General features: G+C 44.2%; 2 protein-coding genes across 9 annotated transcripts in view; one reads left to right on the forward strand and one right to left on the reverse strand.

The window, feature by feature from the left end:
* Positions 1 to 4,984, forward strand: part of ppfia4 (PTPRF interacting protein alpha 4) — a 49,512-nt gene extending 44,528 nt beyond the window's left edge. For all 8 annotated transcript variants that reach the window (XM_052076840.1, XM_052076843.1, XM_052076844.1 and 5 more), the window contains 5 exons: positions 865 to 1,040; positions 2,293 to 2,361; positions 2,442 to 2,628; positions 2,730 to 2,826; positions 3,719 to 4,984. In XM_052076840.1, the coding sequence (XP_051932800.1) occupies positions 865 to 1,040; positions 2,293 to 2,361; positions 2,442 to 2,628; positions 2,730 to 2,788 (491 nt within the window). In that variant the 3' untranslated portion in view covers positions 2,789 to 2,826; positions 3,719 to 4,984. The remainder of the gene's footprint in view (positions 1 to 864; positions 1,041 to 2,292; positions 2,362 to 2,441; positions 2,629 to 2,729; positions 2,827 to 3,718) is intronic.
* A 1,799-nt stretch (positions 4,985 to 6,783) lies between these two features.
* myog (myogenin) lies at positions 6,784 to 8,827 on the reverse strand. The gene is made up of 3 exons (XM_052075614.1): positions 8,103 to 8,827; positions 7,646 to 7,745; positions 6,784 to 7,512 (listed from the first exon to the last, which is right to left on the reverse strand). The coding sequence occupies exons 1-3, from the start codon at positions 8,616 to 8,618 to the stop codon at positions 7,394 to 7,396; spliced, it is 735 nt and encodes a 244-aa protein (XP_051931574.1). The 5' UTR covers positions 8,619 to 8,827; the 3' UTR covers positions 6,784 to 7,393.
* Positions 8,828 to 15,253: the final 6,426 nt, after the last annotated feature.

Here is a 15,253-nt window from a genome sequence, read left to right on the forward strand (position 1 = left end):
CGACGACAAGCATAAAGCAAGCATGTTCACGTTTTCACACGTTGACAACCTCGAATACAGCCGCCTCGTGGCAGATAGTGGCCAAAGCCTGGCGACAGCTGCACTTTTCATCTGTCATGGAGTCATGCCAAAGAAGGCCAAAAATCTCCACACGCGCGCACGCGTGCAGTTGCGATGGCAATGCCGGAACATACATTATTTTCCTGCAAACGACCGTTAAGTCTTCTCCTTCGAATGTGATGAGGGGGGGGGGGAAAATTGGGCTACTTGCACACATAACAAAGCAATGCTAACGCTACATACATCAATGACCATTGACCGTTATTTTGGAATAAACACACACAACGATGAGGCATCGCAGTATCAGTGTAACTTGAAGGAAGCGCTTGTAATTTAAATCCAAATAGAACAAAGCGCAGGTGAACCGAGCTTTGATGTAAAATGTGAATGTATCCAAAATAGACTGTTGGGTTAAAAGCCTGTTGTGACGAAGAGATACAAAACACGCGAAGCCATCTAGCCTGCCCTCTCACCCTTTTGACCCCAAGTTGTGGACATGAACTTGATTCAGCTGTTGCTCAAATCAGACCCGTAGCCTGTTTAGACACGCACACGCACGCCGCCTGTTCCAGCGTGGAAAGTTTACCGACAGCTGGCCTGCGAACCGACAAAGGGAGTGTGCCAGGCACTTGACACTGTGCGGACACGCACATTATCTCTTTATCTCGCTCGCTTTCTCTCCCCGTCTCCTTCTAAGCTCTTTCCATCTTTATGGTGGTGCCCAGCGCATTGCAAATTAAAAAACCTCCGTGTGGTCCTTGTTCCGGTGAATAAGTATGATGGATTCACTCTTGTCCACTTTAGATGTGTTGGTGTGGACCAATGAGCAAGTGATCCACTGGGTGCAGTCCATTGGTTTGAGGGAGTACAGCGGCAACCTGTTGGAGAGCGGCGTTCACGGAGCGCTCCTCTCCCTGGACGAGACCTTCGACTACAGCAGCCTGGCCCTCATCCTGCAGATTCCCATGCAGAACACCCAGGTGCTGACCGACAACAACTCACGTCATAAATCAGTACACGGAGAAGCAAAATAGTCATTAGTTGATGTCGTTCGTGCGGATCATGTATGAGCACAATTTGCAATGACTCATAGTGATAATGAGTTGAGTCCCATATTTTCCGCCTCTTTGTCGAGTTCAACAAGGCTGGATGAGGCAGCAGTATGTTCGAAACCAGTTTTTCCTTCTGCCGGCTTCATTCTGCCAGCATTTCCTTCTGCTCCAGTTGCTCTCTGATCCCCGGCGAATTCACCTTAAACGATTCCCCAATCACACGCTGGAGAACAAATGACTCACAGGAGCGGCGGCGAAAAAAAGTTATTTTTGGATACGCTGTCATTTCGGGAGAATTTTAGTGGCTTTAATTCACAGAAAAATAAGCACCTAGACACTTACAGTCGCCATGATTCCAGTGTGGACATTTTGAAATGTTCTATCTATGCATCCTTTTTTTTTTTTAAGAGCTGGAGCCTACCCCATCTGATTTTGGGTGAGAGGCAGGATGCACCTAGGCCTGTACTGTCAAATCTTTTTAGAATTGATTTTCATCAAATGATCGGAGGAGCTTTCTGAAGACTGCAAAGGTTTGTTATAATAGTGTAGAACAGGAAAGAGCAACTGACTACCACACTGAGTGATTTCTTCGTGCCCCGAAGAAAATCCTATAAAAACCGGGAAAAATTCAAAATATGAAAAAGTATATTAAAAAGAACAAACATTCGTGAATATGTTAAGTTGGTTCGTTTTAAGTTGTAATATCACCAATCACCACTAGAATGCAGACAGAGTTTAGTGGCGCTTAAACTGGGTCTTTTAAACTGGGTCTTTTATGCTGCCCTCTACTACCGGTACTTTGAGTTGTAGCTATGTCAGGCCTAATAATTTGTTTGCTCATTTAGATGAAATGCAGGATCAGGTAGCACTTCAATAATTATCGTAATTAATATGGCTTCTTTGTTTTATTTTGTTGTTTGCGTCAAACAGTTATTTTTGTGATCACCTCGCTAGACATTTTTCCCAGCCTAGATACACCCCATATTGTTCGCCAGCTAATCACTGGACATATACAGTTGCAACCATACAGGCATGCACATGACATCATTTTGATCTTGATGCACCTAAGATCTTTTTTTTTTTGGAAAGTGGGAGGAAGCCCACGCAAGCTGGTTTTTTTTTTTTTTTTTTTTTTGCCTTGATTGTTACATTTGAGAATATCTGTTGTGTTGTTTTTCAGGCCCGCCAGGTGCTGGACAGGGAGTTCAACAACCTGTTAGCCTTGGGGACCGACCGACGACTCGAGGAGGTCACGCTGCATGTCATGTTGCTGATTCGATTCAACTGTTGTTCGCAATTGTCGAGCCTCATCTTCTCCCTACCCCGCAGAGCGGAGATGACAAATCTTTTCGCCGCTCTCCGTCGTGGCGGAAGAGGTTTCGTGCCCGAGAGGGAGGGGCGGGGCTGGGGATGATGGCGGGCTCCATGGAAACGCTACCCGCTGGCTTCCGCATGCCCTCTATGTCCATGCCGCCCTCCATGAACCTCATGCCTAAGAAGCAGCTGCAGCCTGAAGGTGCGGACTGACCACATGACCCAAACTTTTGGACACGAGTGCGCATGTTGTCTCTGCTAACTGCATGCTGTGTTCTCTCTTGATAACCCCTTTGTGCCAAGCTCCGCCCCCGGCGTCCCCGAGGCTTGACCCCTCGACAGTGCGGACCTACTCATGCTAACTCACTTTGCTTACTAACAGGAGCTCTGATGCTAACAGGTAAGCTTGAAAAAAAAAAACTATATAAAGTAGTACAAACTGCAAAACCTAATCTATGTGGGTCCCATTATTGATTTGATATTTCACATGCCATGTATTATTAGGTTAATAACTATGAACCGTAAGTAGTACAACAAATAAATGATTTAATACTACAATGACAACTTATGTGAAGGGTAGATGAATTTAATAAAAATCATGAGCATTTGCATGATTACACAAAATGAAATTACAGCATACTAAGATTATTTACGATTAGAAACGGTGTTTGGGTGAATATGTTCTCCGTTTTGAAGGCGTAAACAATAAAAATAAGTATCCTGTATATTAAAATCTAACTTGTAATGACCAATGAATAATTCAGAAGAGGTCAGGACAGAAACTGCACATAAGCTCATTTCCTTATTCTCATTGAAGGCAGCCATGCAAAGGCTCATCATTTTGTGATATTTAAAGAGGTTGGTGTGGACCTAAGTAGAGAATTGCACACACATAGTTTTGACATCATTCGCAATGTATTTCCAAGGATCTTGAATGGACAAATAGTCTCCGGTTCCCGCCGTGACTCCCACCATTTCCAGTAAGCGGTTTTAAAGTCGTCAATATTTTATTGATTTTTCCAACATAAATTAATATAATTGCAATATCATATCCCAGATTTTTTAAAAACATACGACACAACAAATTGAGCTTCATCGTGAAAACTGACCATCCCGGCCCAAAATGTCCCTTTAAGCGCGGAGAGAGCCCGAAGCTGAGATTTGAACCAAGAACCTCAGGAATGTGAGGCATGCTATCCACTAATCCACGGTGCTGCCACAGAGAATGAAGTATTTCTAAGATGCATTCATTGCCAGAATCTAACTTCCTTTACCAAACTTCTGTCTCTCAGTGCATTGTCATTACCTGTATGGACACATGCTTGCGGCCTTTTGAGAGTGAACTGCCAAATTTGAAGAGAGTGCTACCCGGGTGCCAGTGGGGTCGGGGCTTCTCTCCTCTAATAGACACCTCGCACCTTTGGACACGTGCAATACCGAGGCCAGGTCTGACCCTTGAACTCTTGACAGCGGCCGTGGGGCCGCTCTCGCTGCTGTAAAGGACACTCGCCTCTGGTCTCTCCCAGTTGAACCCAGTGCTCCCAGTAGCCTTGTCATCGTGGTTTTTGTGCTCCCCGAACCTCAGCCGTGGGTCGTCGTCCTCCCCTTCCTGAAGTCTCATCATGGCCGACTCACCACTACACATTACCCTTTTATCGGTTATGCAAGGTATTACTCAATGATCGTATCTGTACTGTATATAAAATGGATGACTACGTTTTTTATAAAGTATACAAATCTATATATTGGAATTATATATGGAAAAGTGATATATTGGCTGTATGAAACCTATCGCCCTGTATTCAATAGTGACTGTTCTCTCACTTTTTCTTTGTCTTAGTGTCGGACCTTGCGTGTCTTTTGCTGTATGATGTAAGTGTGTGAATTATCAGTGGGAGGAGCTTACTCAGAAGAGTCTCGACAAGTTCTCCTCACAGGTTCATGGGTCCAATTTCAGACTCCCCTTGCTCCGCTCCTTTTTTGACACCATGCTCCCTTCCCTGTATGACACTGTGTAGCCAAAAGTGGAGAGGATGCTGTTGTATGGAAGAAAGCGTGTGTGTGTGTGTATGTGCGCGAGGGTTAACGATTCGATCATCTGATCCGTGCTATGTGGCTGTTCGGTGTAAAAACTGTAGCTCCTTTCTGCTGCTGCTCTGCATCATTTCCGTGATATCACGTGATGATGTCAAAGTGCTCGAACTGAGTGCCGACTCCCGTCCAATCACTTCCTGTTTAGTTGCAGTGGAGACGTGCAAGTGAGGAGTCAGTACTTTCCGCTGGCCTCATTCAGTGAAAACACAACATATGAACCAAGTGAAGTGATGGATGGGTGTACAATATTTTTTTTATTTTCCTTTTTTTTTAGGGTTTTCCGAGGTGTCTATAAAAGATGTAATGTGCTATGTGGCAGCTATGAGTACTGTGTCTTTATTCCAGGTGTGAAACAATGCTGACATATCAAGATTTTATTATTTGGCAATTTGAAAAAAAAAAAAGTACTGTACCTATAAAGTATGACAATATATAGACATGAGTAAAGCTGTTTTTTAAAGACTTGAGTGTTGTGTTTCTTTTGTTCTTAAACCCTCCAAACATGACACCCCCCCCTGGAATTCAATCCAAATTATTCCGAAAAATATGTTTGTAATATTGCGCGATATTTAAAGGTTGAGTTGACCCATCAACTGATCCATAAGTATGCTGCTTTTTGTATGCTTTTGTTTGGTAATCTCACCACACCACAACGTACCAGGCATAACCAAGAAGAATAAGTTGCAATGATGACCAGAGAACCATCCATCTGTTTTCAACACCGCTTATCCTGCATAGGTGTTAGCGCCCATCCCAGCCGACTTTGTGCGGAAGGCAAACTACAACCTGAACTGGTCGCCAGTCAGTCACAGGGCACCAAGAGAGACAAAGAACCATTCACACCCACCTCCACACCTTCAATGAGTTGGAACCGATCCCACACTGCCTGCTCACAAGTCAGGCGAGTGCACCACTACACCATAGGTGTCAAACTCAGGTCCTGGAGGGTCGCTGTCCTGCATGTTTTGCAAGTCTCCCCGTTACAACACACCTGATTCAAATGATCAGATCATCAGCAAGATCTGCGCAAGCCTGACATTGAACCTGTCCATATGGAGACTTGGAAAACATGCAGGATAGTGGCCCTCCAGGACCTGAGTTTGACACCTATGCACTACCATCGGCGACTCTTGACCACCGAACCAAAAACTGAATTGACTATGAAACACACCTCTGTCCTGGCTGCTCAGTACAAAGTGGACAAGTTGACGTTGATATAGAAGTCTAAGAATGGAGCAGAGCCAGAAATGTCATCCGTGTTGTGGCAAGACTATCCTCCCAGGTCCACAGTCCATGTGGTCATTTTTTAAAATCTACATTCTTATACAGGAAGTCTGTGGTTTTTGACAGTCCTGAAATATGGAATTTTGTGGTTATACTGTAGATGGTGTGTAATTGACTCTTTTGCACAGTAACTGTTGTGCTAGCATAGCTTAGTGATTGTCTACGACAGCGGTCCCCAACCTTTTTTGCCCAACGGTTTAAGGCGTGGCGGAGAAAAACTGCGGTATTTTCGAAACATAATAAAAAACACGAATCATGACACGATGAACGTCCTATCTGGCCGCAACACTCTCTGGTTGTTATGGTAATGTTTAAACGTGCCATAAAATACACCACGAACATCATGTGCATGAAAAAATACGACTCACCATCGCCGCATTTTACGCAGAGTGGGCTCGGTGCGTGGGAATCTCCCGTTGAGATAAATCCGTTATTTAAGTAGGGCTCCTGATACTGTCTATTAAACGTAGGTTTCTTTTTCTTGAAAGTCGTAGGCTCATCTTCTGTCTCCTTTTCCTCATCCTCATCGCCTTTTCCCCTTCCCAAAGACGTTTGTTTTTCACTCATTTTGCTAGCTCTTGGGTTTGAGTTTAGCGGTAACCTATCACGTGACCGAGAAGCGCACCTTGACCTGCATCAAGAGTGGCATACTGTAGACGGATGTAACAGAGAATCCGGTATTTTTTCAAAACAAAACAGATTCCGAACTCACTAAAACGGAAGTCATGTAAATTATTTATTCTTTCTGTGCGGCCCGGTACCAGATAATCCACAGACCAGTGCCGTTCTGAGGCCCGGGGCTTGGGGACCGCTGGTCTACGATGTAGTAGACAGTTCAAGTTTTATGATAGGAGCAGTTTGAGCCTGAAACAATTTTTCCTATTTCTTATTGAGATTCTATATGTATTTTGTTTTAATTCAGAACTAAAAACAGACCATGTTTGGCCTTCGGGTTCTACTGTATCCATAAATATTGCAGTTGTTGTATTCAAAATGGTCTTTATTGCAAGGACTGGTCAGGAAATATCACATTTCCAAACATCTACAAATACACAACAATCTTAGTTATAAAAGTCAAAAATAAGTTAAAAAAATACAAAATAAACTAGCAAAACCACTCTGTAAAAAAAGGGAACGTATTTACATTACTAGCATTTGTAACCAGTTTTAACATTAAGCAATCTTGGTCAAAACTGCCATGGTACATGTTGGCCCCACAAATAAACTCCTGGTTCTTTGTTTGCATAAAAACACACACAAAACAAGAATGAAAGTTTCAGGGAAAGGTTTCGAAAAGAGGAAAGCTTAAATTAAGTCAGGAGAAAAAACAGGCCTTGTTCATGCAAAGTCATTTCAACTGCGAGCTTCCGACTGACTCTTTGGCCTGTGGCTTAAGGCAGTGAATCAAGGAAATAAGGCCAAAGGTGGAATTCATTTTGTCGAGCAGACCCTTTGAAACATTAGTTACCGTCAAGGTGGATTCTGACTTAAATCTGAAAATAACAGCCTGCTTTTTTTTTCAATCGTCTCATCGCTTTGTCTCTGAGGCACAGTGTTCTTCTTCCTCTGGGTCCGCTCGGTGGAAGTTCTTATTTAGGAATGTCCAGAGGAAAGGTCACTGCTCCGTTTGCTGCGGCCATGCCCTCCACGATGGAGCTCAGGGTCTGTATGGTGGCCTGCTCTGGAGAATCGGCGGCACTCAGAAGCTCTGCGGAGAGTCAAGCATGATGTGAGTAAGCATTTGTCTAAGTTCTGGAGGCCCCCATATGAGAAAGACCTGTTCTGAAGCCATCTGTGTGTGTGTGTGTGTGTGTGTTTGTATTGGCGTGAAGTGGACTCACCCTCGCCGCTGTAACTTTGCGTGCACTGCTCCGGGGTACTACTCCACTCGGGGCTACTGCAGCAGGTGCTGCCCGAACTGGGCTCACTTGACGACGACACCTGTTGCCATGGAGACGCGCACAAGCAGAAGTCGCTGTCAGTCAAAGTGTTATGACACAGCGCACTAATACAGAAACACTGGAGCTGCACACACACACACACACACACACACACACACAGACACTAGACCCCACACGAAGGCAAAGGTTGGTGATGAGTTTAACATTTGGAGAACATTTTTTTAGCTAAAATTTTATGAGCTTTGAAAATGTTCTCTCATCATGCGTCGAGACAATTGAAAGTTGTTGTGTTGATCCTGTTCTAAAAATCTTCCATTACGTCACAGTTGAACGGCACCCTCATCCTTCACTTTACGGCTCCGATTGGATCTTAACATTCCCTTCTCACGCTACTCACTCGAGGCTGGTTCTGTCCGGCCCGGTAGTGCCCCATCTCGGTGTCCTGCTGGTTGAAGGAGGACACCAGGGCCTGCAGCCTCTCAATGTATTGGATGGCGCTCCTCAAGATCTCCACCTTGGGCAGCCTCTGGTTGGGGTTCATCAGGGTGCTCCTCTTCAAAGCGTCAAAAGCCTCGTTGACCTTCTTTAGGCGTCTCTTTTCCCTCAGCGTGGCCGCTCTCCTGCGGTCCATGGTCACCGTCTTACGTTTGCACAGCTTGCAGGCCCATGGCAGGCACTGTCCCGGGCAGTGGGGCTCGGAGTGGGGCGACAGGCCGGACGGTGAGGGTTTGTCCTCGGGCGGAATCACCCCGACGCCCCCGGAGAGAGTCCCGCACAAGCCCATGACGGAGTTCTTGTCCTGATAGCCGGTTTGGTCGTACGCCCCGGGCAGACGAGTGGGGAAGTAGTTGTCCCCTCCTTCGTAAAAGCGTTGATCTGGGAAGAAGTAAGGGTTGGTCTCGAAAAGCTCCATATTGGACAACGTTTTGGTGCGCGAGTCGACAAGGATCCCTGGCTTCCCTTGGAACCGCTCTAGCTAGTGTACGTGGTGTTCGGATCCTTGCGCCTGGAGCGTGTGTGTCCGAGTGTACGCGTGCGTGCGCGCCTGCCTTCGTCCTTGGCCTGTGTTTGTGATGAGTGGAAGACGTGTGGGGAACAACTGGTGTGGAGCAACTGTAGGCTGGCATTTAAACCCCTCTGCCTGCTGCAGGATCACCGGGTTAAATTTAGCACGAGCCCCCAGAAACCTGACACGACGTTTAGCTGTTGCTGCACATCTATGCTTCATATCTCAGTCGGGCCCTGATCTCTGGAGCTTTCGAGGCCCGTGCGCGTATATACGAGTGTGTGTGTGTGTGTGCGTCAAGTGGGCTTTTTGCTTGCGTGCGTCTCAAGAGCCCAACATATGATCGAGTTGCTAGGGAAATGGGAAAGATAACCGCGCATCAAAGATGTCCGTCCTAATGAGCTAATCCCGGCCCCTCGTCTCCATCAATGACACTAAACATAAAGTCCTCCACAATAGGGGCGCAGAGTTGGGCATGTGGACAGTTTGGAGGCAGCTGTCACTTGCTCCATTGATATGCGATGACAAAAAGTTGTTTGGCTCATGAGTTGTTGATGCAGAGGAAATGAGGCAGAGGATTGACGTTTACCTAAAACTAGGTCACAAATTAATTCTTCACTTTGTGCCGGAATGTCGGAATGATTGACCTGGTTCGCATGGAATACATCGTTTCATGATGTCTGTTCGTGATGAGTGCCTGGATACTTCTGGGTGGCCGAAAACTGACTGAAGGCCTCTGCTCTGAACTGAAACCAATGACAAAAACGAAAAAATGAATCAAATCAACTGAACCTGTGGAGTAAGGAGGATAAATCCAGTGGATCTCATCAATAGTTGTACAGAGAGAATCACAAGACTATATAAAAGCGGAGAGGCTACTTCTAAAGGGATGAACTGAAATCCAAATCTGCGTCATCGGGTCTGTAGAAAGCATTTTCTTTCAGATACAGTATGACAACAACGTTTTACTTGGCTCTCTTTGCGTCATTTCACAAATAAGAATAATAATAATAACAGCTGGCCTGCTTGCTATCCATTTCGCCATCAAAAGTCTCTTCCAATAATCCGAGCAACAGAAAAGTCAATTCTTTCCCCGAATGATCGTTAAACAAGAATTTCCACCATGTCTATTTTTTAATCATGTCACATCTTTTTTTCAACAGACATGACACAGAGTCGATCGATGGGGGAAGAAAAGAAAATCATAATTCAAGTCATTTATTTAGCCTGTTTTATTTTTTTCAATCACTCTGCCTTGGTCTAATGACATGTCAAGGTTTTGGTGTTTTCTGCTCAGATGAAAACTACCGGTAATGAAAATTAAAACTATACTTTATTACGCAATATTTATTGAGTTTTTAAAATAAAATAAATTTGTTTGACTTTAAAAAAAAGTCAAACTAATCCCAAAACTAACAAAAGAAACAAAAAATAAAGCACATCTTAAAAACAATAACCTAAAATGAAGCATTTTCAGCGGTGAAAAAAAATCAACACTATTATTAGTGTTGAACTGAACAATCTGAGCGAAAAATAATTCAAACTAACCGAAAAACAAAAACAAAAGCCAAAACGAAATAAAAATGACCAATCATGAAAATTCCAACAATGCATAACCATATCCTAAAGTATGTGTGACCTCTTGGTCAAAAGATCGTCCACGAACAACGTTAAACCACATAAAAATGTCTTTAGGTCTTGCTTTTGCTCGCTGAGTGTGATGCTGAAGTGACCTTGCAAGAATCAGACAAGCCTGTACAAGAACCGGCAGAGCTCAACGTGGAGTTGTCACCGTCTCCTCTTACTCCAGAGGATCCGGGAACAGTGATGAAATGAACGTGCAGCGGTGGAAATGTTCTTCCCTGTCCTGACCTCCTCCTGCCACCATCAACTGTTAATCCTTCCAGGAGATGTCGCACCTCATGGCTCACCGGCTAATTCAGACCTGCTTCCGCTAGCACGGACACACAGCCAAAACACACACACACACTTTCTCGGAGAGTGAACTGATTACTATTGTTGGAGGTGACTCAGCCTTTTCTAGTTCATACAGAGCAATGATTCGTAGACTATACGTTACAGTGGTAGCTCTACTTACGAACATCTCTTCATACGAAATTTCATGAAACACCTCAACGGGTAAATATCGACTCTTGTTCCGAAAGAAATTTCAAGATACGAAAGGTAAAAAGGTAAAAGTCGCAGCTCCGAGTTTCCTGAACGCAACATACCTATAGCTGCTCTGCCATTGGCTATTACCGAGCATCATCCTGGCATCCCGTTGGCCAACGAACTATAATAGAGTACTTTAAACGCCATTTTTTTTCAGTGTACCCTTCATATCTGTAGTGGTCTTGCTAGAGCTGGCCAAATAACATTAGAGCACTCATTCTTATGCTTGCCATTCATTGAATATTAAAATGAAAATCTATTGATTGTATTGGGTCTTAAATCGTTAAGCCCCAGTGGTGAATAAAACGATGGCAGTCTGTGGCATAAAATGACAGGCAAAAGTTGTAGCGTTCTAGCGGCTCGTGTTCTCATCTGGTTCAGGCTCGAGGCTGAGCTGCAGTGGCCTGTCAAGTTAATCTATGATGGATGGGCACTGATGGTGGAGGGAGCACAAAGACGCCTGTGTTGGTCCCGGAGTCCAACAGGAGTCTCAGTCACTCATACGTGTCTCGCATCTTAACCCATTGTCAGCACAACATCAGACGTGTGTGCGTGTGCTTTGGTGCGTCGGGTCAGTACACTTGCGCCTTTTGCAGGGATGAATCCCTCCTCAGTAATTTTCAAGTGAACACAACAATCAATCGGAGCCGGGGTGCGTTGTGGTGTTTACTTGCCGTTTACTTTGCACACAGTAAATGAATCAAACCATCCAAAAGGAGATTGAAATTTCCATTTCACAATTGAAATGAATGGGACTGTCATTACCGGTGATCATTAATCTGTCTGTGTGCGTGTGTTTGTATGTGTGTGTTGGGGGGGGGGGGGGGTCTGCCAGGGATCGCCCTGTCACTGGCAACACTGTTTCACTTCTCTTCAGTGACAAGAAGCAGCACATTGCAGAACAGCTGAGCAGGAGGACGGCAGAGGGAGGAAAGGGGAAGTATTAGTCCCCATCAATCACCAAACCACGCCCCCGATCCCCCGCCCTCCCTACTCCGACCCCCAGGTTAGCCTCAAGATCTTCGCTGACCTGCATGCCTGTCATGTGAGCACGGTCAGGAAATCTCATACATGTAAGTGGAGAGTAAATTAACAAAACGGTGGGAGTGCTGATTATAGGTGGATAAAATCTTAATATACTGTCGCCACTCACATGACTGGAATAGACAAAGGCCTCTTTTGTTCAATTACTCTAACGGAAAATATTCAGAATGTTACAGAAACACATTCATTTGGATAGATGCAACCATGATGAACTTGTGTCAGAATGATGGCGAGGGAAAAGTAGAGAGAAGGAAAACAACAACTCATGATCCAAAGCATATCACACCGTGGGCTTGATTTACTCCAGGTTTGCACGTGAAAATGTGGGCGCAAACTTAACTCCTCATTTAAAAAGATGTTGAAGGTGATCTACTTACCAAAGTTGATTTTGCTTCGTTAAACATAGTGCTACCGTTTTTCTGAAAGAAGAATATTTAGCGATGTTTAGCACTGTCACAGGTTCAATTTAAGATAAGAAAACCTTTATAAGTCGATTTCTAGTTTCAGCTTCAAAATGTTCTTCCTATTCCCATGGACTTGATAGGACTGTTTTGTAAACAGAGGATCATTTGGAGCGGGTTCTTCTGTTAGTGGCATTTTCGTAATTATGCGTGAAAATGTCGCTTGCTACATTAGCGTCTTCTAAGTGCCGCTTGCTAGCTAGCTAGCAGCCATGTGGGTACCATATGATTGTCACTAGCTTTCAAAAGATTAAGCACCATATTATTGTCATACTAGTGTGTGTGTGTGTGTGTGTGTGTGTGTGTGTGTAATGTTTGCATGTTGGGGTTTTTATTCTACTTTTTGTCCTCTTCAGTCATTGGGAAACTGACACATACAGTAGATCACATCGCGCAAATTTTTCCCTTTCAGTTCACAAGGACCCGATGACACAAACAAAACCGGAGCTGATTCCTGCGCATCTCCACTCTGGCGACCCAGTATTTGTGTTGAGGCTCCTTACATAAGCCGTCCCATTTGACCGATGTCTAAACGAGACGCGGTTCTACTATGACCCGGTTAATCATAGGGAGAATACTCCCATTCATTCCCTTTTCGAATGAAGTGGCCCCACCTGTGTTTTCGCAGGGCTCTGGAGGCCTGGAGAAGGCTTTCTAAGTCAGGGAGGAAACAGTAGTTGTGTAGCCCGGGCCATGCTGCTGCTCACTGGCGCTTTTATCGCGCAGTAATCCCGACAACAAACAGAACGGTCGGCATATGCATGTGCAGCTGTCGCCGTCTTAGTGCAAATGGTGTCAGGTTAAGTCACAGGAATGGACGGCGGACCATCCACTTGCCCTTCCCTTCTCTGGCATGCCGCTCGCTACGAGGCGTCAGCACATAGGAAGGAAACAAACCCACGTATGCACACAAACACAAACACGCACATGCATTCGTAACCCACTTCCCACAAACATGCTTCGCAGCTCATGCATAGCACAAAAGTTAATGCTAACAACCTGATATTCAAAGTTTGTATAGTCATCATCACCATTAATACATAACCAATAATACATTCATTATATAATGACACAAATGACTTCTATTTTTTAATGACAAAAATACAGGACACAAAAATTATTAAAATTACTTTAAATTTACTTCAATTTTGTGTCACTCATATTTTGCCACATAGCACCTGTTCATATAATGATTTATGAATCATAAACCACAGTACCCATACCCACACTATACAATATCACCAAAAAAATTTTCAAACAATTTTGAAAAACTCCCTCTTTTTGTGCTTTATCCTGCATTCCCTTCTATTATTTTTTTTGTCTGATTCCATTGACCTTCTCCCATGTCAGCAGTGGGGACAAATTTAGCAGCCTGGTTTCTGGAGCGACAAAATAATCCGACACAACAGAGGGAAGGTGTGCGTGTATGTGTGTGTCTGTTTACTACCACGTCTAATATACGGTAATATAAGAGAAACAAGAAAAAAAAATAATGGTAGTAATAATGACCATAATAATAATCAGTATGAAAGTGTCACCCTGCAACACTGAAGGAGTATGCGTACAAATAATTGTTCAAAAGTAGTCAACAGTTTTTCCTAAAGCTCTTATATTTGAGGTCATTCGGCCAATGATTCCCACCCACTGTGCAGCACCGAAGTGCGCCGCAGGAAGCTGTCCACTTCAATTTCATTCATCCACAAATAGTTTATTTACGACAAAGAAGAGATCTTTGTTGAACTATCTATGCCAGCGACGCAGAGTGACTGGAAAACCAATTAGAGGTTTTTCCATGAGATGGAAGAAGGGATGTGATTGACATGCGCGTCCACTTTAAAGTGACATTTTTTGTTTGGTGGCGTGCTGTGAAATTTGTTTCTCATGTAAAATATATGCCTTGAATCCAGAAAGTTTGGCAAAGTGTCTGTTTAGTTTATGCGTAAAAATATGCATCTCTGTTATAACAGTAAAACATTTGAAACATGTATTTCTGTTTCTTTCATGAAATTGATATATTCAAAATAAATGTGTATACTGCACATATTTGTATTATCCGACTTTCAAGAACTACTGCATGCATATAAAGAGCAAGAATTAGTCAACCCAATGAAAACTTTCCCTCCTGGAAGTTTATGGAGCGAGAATGCGCAAAGTTATTCTGGGATGTTGTAACGGAGGTAGTGTGGCTATGGAATCATCTAGAATCCCCCCCTCCCACTCTCCCACTTTCCCACTCCCCGGGCGGTGCCATTCTGCAGATTGCCAAGCGGTACCGGGTGCCAAGTCACTTGTGGCGTGCCATTCTTCTTGGATGCCGTGTGACGTGTTTGACAGCGGTGGACAAATCAGTCAGAATGACACGCGGTGTGGGTGGGGGACATTGCGATGTCTGATGGCTGAGTCATGTTCATGTGGAATTGAGGTAGGGGTGGGTGGGGGGGGGCAGCAACACCTCCACACCCTGATAGGTGTTGTTTGGTCTTTCTTCTAGGTGTACAATAGTTGTTAAATCAGAGTACATGGTTTATTGGGGGGGAAATTGACCTTATTTGGACAGGATCAGGGGGTTGGGTTCGTGGTTAAGGGATATGGGTAGGGTTGAGTTAGTCACTAACCCAACCCTACCCATAACCCCTGACCACGAAAAGCACTAACCATTAGTGCTACGGTTGAGGGGGTTAGAGTTAGGGTTAGGTTTAGGGTTTAGTGTTATGGTTAGGGTAGGGATTAGGGTTCGGGACAGGATTACGTTTAGGATTGGGTTAGGATTCGACACAGTTTTAGTTAATGAATTTGTGACTACCCGACTAATGTGTCCAATTTAAAAACCAAACTTTGCTCTTGAGCCAGTGACATGCAAACACC

Source organism: Hippocampus zosterae, chromosome 9 (genome assembly GCF_025434085.1).
Source record: "Hippocampus zosterae strain Florida chromosome 9, ASM2543408v3, whole genome shotgun sequence".
In the NCBI taxonomy this organism is placed as follows: Eukaryota; Metazoa; Chordata; class Actinopteri; order Syngnathiformes; family Syngnathidae; genus Hippocampus; species Hippocampus zosterae.

Excerpts from the sequence above, each read along its gene's own strand:
- myog (XM_052075614.1), bottom strand. The coding sequence starts at position 8,618 with ATGGAGCTTTTCGAGACCAACCCTTACTTCTTCCCAGATCAACGCTTT. Across the intron at positions 7,746-8,102 it reads CCGGACAGAACCAGCCTCGA|GTGTCGTCGTCAAGTGAGCC; the intron begins GTGAGTAGCGTG and ends CCATGGCAACAG. Across the intron at positions 7,513-7,645 it reads GCAAAGTTACAGCGGCGAGG|AGCTTCTGAGTGCCGCCGAT; the intron begins GTGAGTCCACTT and ends GACTCTCCGCAG.